The sequence below is a fragment of the Branchiostoma floridae genome, chromosome 2, assembly GCF_000003815.2.
Source record: "Branchiostoma floridae strain S238N-H82 chromosome 2, Bfl_VNyyK, whole genome shotgun sequence".
In the NCBI taxonomy this organism is placed as follows: Eukaryota; Metazoa; Chordata; class Leptocardii; order Amphioxiformes; family Branchiostomatidae; genus Branchiostoma; species Branchiostoma floridae.
Window position 1 is genome coordinate 33,032,058 of NC_049980.1, and position 1,787 is coordinate 33,033,844.

Below are 1,787 nucleotides of genomic sequence, written 5' to 3' on the forward strand. Positions count from 1 at the left end.
CAGCAACAGATAATACAGCTAATATGCCAAATAGCAAATACTCATTCCACAAGCAACGGGACTTAAGCTGCAACTGATACCAATATAAGCAAATGTAAAGGACACACCAAAAAGTAGTTACTCAAGCAACTGGATATATTGGAAACGGCAAGTACAACTATGAATTGCATAGCTAGGATATAAAAACCCTCTTCAATAAAATTTCTCCAGTGTTACTGATGAAAAACAATGGATGTTCTGTTTGAAACATCTGTGACCGTTTCCAAAATGCAGTTACTTGGCATATCTTATTACCTGGATGTCTAACCTTCATCGACGTAAATGTAAAGGACATTTGGATATTAGCTATGCTACCATCACCCATTACCCTTTGACAGCACTACAATTCACCACTTATGGGGTATTAGATTTTAACAGTAGATGATATATTCAACTTAAATTCCTGCCCGCTTAACTAGAGTTCCTACAGTTTAGTCTTCATTCATAAGAATTCGTATAATTGCACACCTGTCTTCTTGATGGAATTACTTGCATCGTCTAGAAATACATCAGGGGGAGGGAGGAAAAGAGGAGTCATCAATCAACGGAACAAGTTCAAACAAAATTTTAACAACTGTAGTGTAACAGACTGTTCCTGCTAGATATTAACCAAACTTTGTACAAGGGTGATCTGTGCTCAGAGCTGTGTTGGTTCCTCATGCCTTGAAACTTACCTTCCCATTTCAACTAGAAGGAGTGGGTACCTGACTTTCAGCAGAGCAAGTTAATGCATTTAATATGTTGACCCTAACATCTCATGTTGCAGCTAAATTGTCCATGTTTCCCTATCTATCTCATCAACATTAGTGGGTGTTGCTTGTAACGTATTGATAAAGGTTTTAAAAATAAACCGTTTTATTGCAAATTCATGCCCATGAGGCTAATTGCAGGTGAACAAAATCAAATACATGAGGTGATTGAAAACAGGTAAATAATCTAAATTCTAACATATGAAGATTAACTGATTGTATGTACATACAGAATACGATTCTAAACCTACATTACGATAATTGTGGGGTTTGGCTTCTTCTTTGATCACACAATGATTTAATTTGGTAAACAGAAATAAGTGTCTTTATAGTTTACAATTCTGTCCTTACATTTCACTTGAGCACCTTATTACTGGGTGAGGCCAAACTGATGAGACAAGGACAGTACTTAGCCAATAAACTAATGATCACAATACTGTAAATGCATTTAAGTTTGTGGGGATTTAATTTCGCGTTAGTGGGAAAATTACTTTGGTGTTGTTTTAAGTTCACGGTAGCACCATGCACTGTGGTCTCTTTCTGCCATGGAAAAATGTTTGCGGTGGTTTTAAATTCGTGGTGAAGCAGCCACCGCAAAAACCACGAACATTAAACCACCGCGAAAGTTTCTGCATTTACAGTAATATGAATTTTGGTACACATTCAGAAAAGACTTTATACTTGACATCTATACTTCGAAATCTGAGTTGTGCTTATCATTTCTGGGTGAGGCCGAGAACTTGATTACCCCTCATATTCACAGATGAGATACTTAGGCTTAGGTCACATTAAAAAAAAGGGGCCCGGCCGGGCAGCTACAGTGTATCGGGAGCAAAAAAATTGATATAAAAGACATCAAAACACACAAAATGATACTGTAAAATGCATTTAAGTTCGCGGGGATTAATTTCGCGGTAGCGGGAAAATGGACTTTTCGTGGTGGTTTTATTTTCGCGGTAGCACATGCACTGCAGTCTCTTACTGTTATGGAAAAATGTT

General features: G+C 37.4%; 1 protein-coding gene across 1 annotated transcript in view; it reads right to left on the reverse strand.

Annotated features, from left to right (window-relative positions):
• LOC118409197 (probable E3 ubiquitin-protein ligase HERC1) overlaps positions 1 to 1,787 on the reverse strand; it is a 241,474-nt gene that overhangs the window by 5,263 nt on the left and 234,424 nt on the right. Inside the window, exon 87 of the mRNA XM_035810066.1 lies at positions 508 to 537. Coding sequence (XP_035665959.1) covers positions 508 to 537 — 30 coding nt within the window. The remainder of the gene's footprint in view (positions 1 to 507; positions 538 to 1,787) is intronic.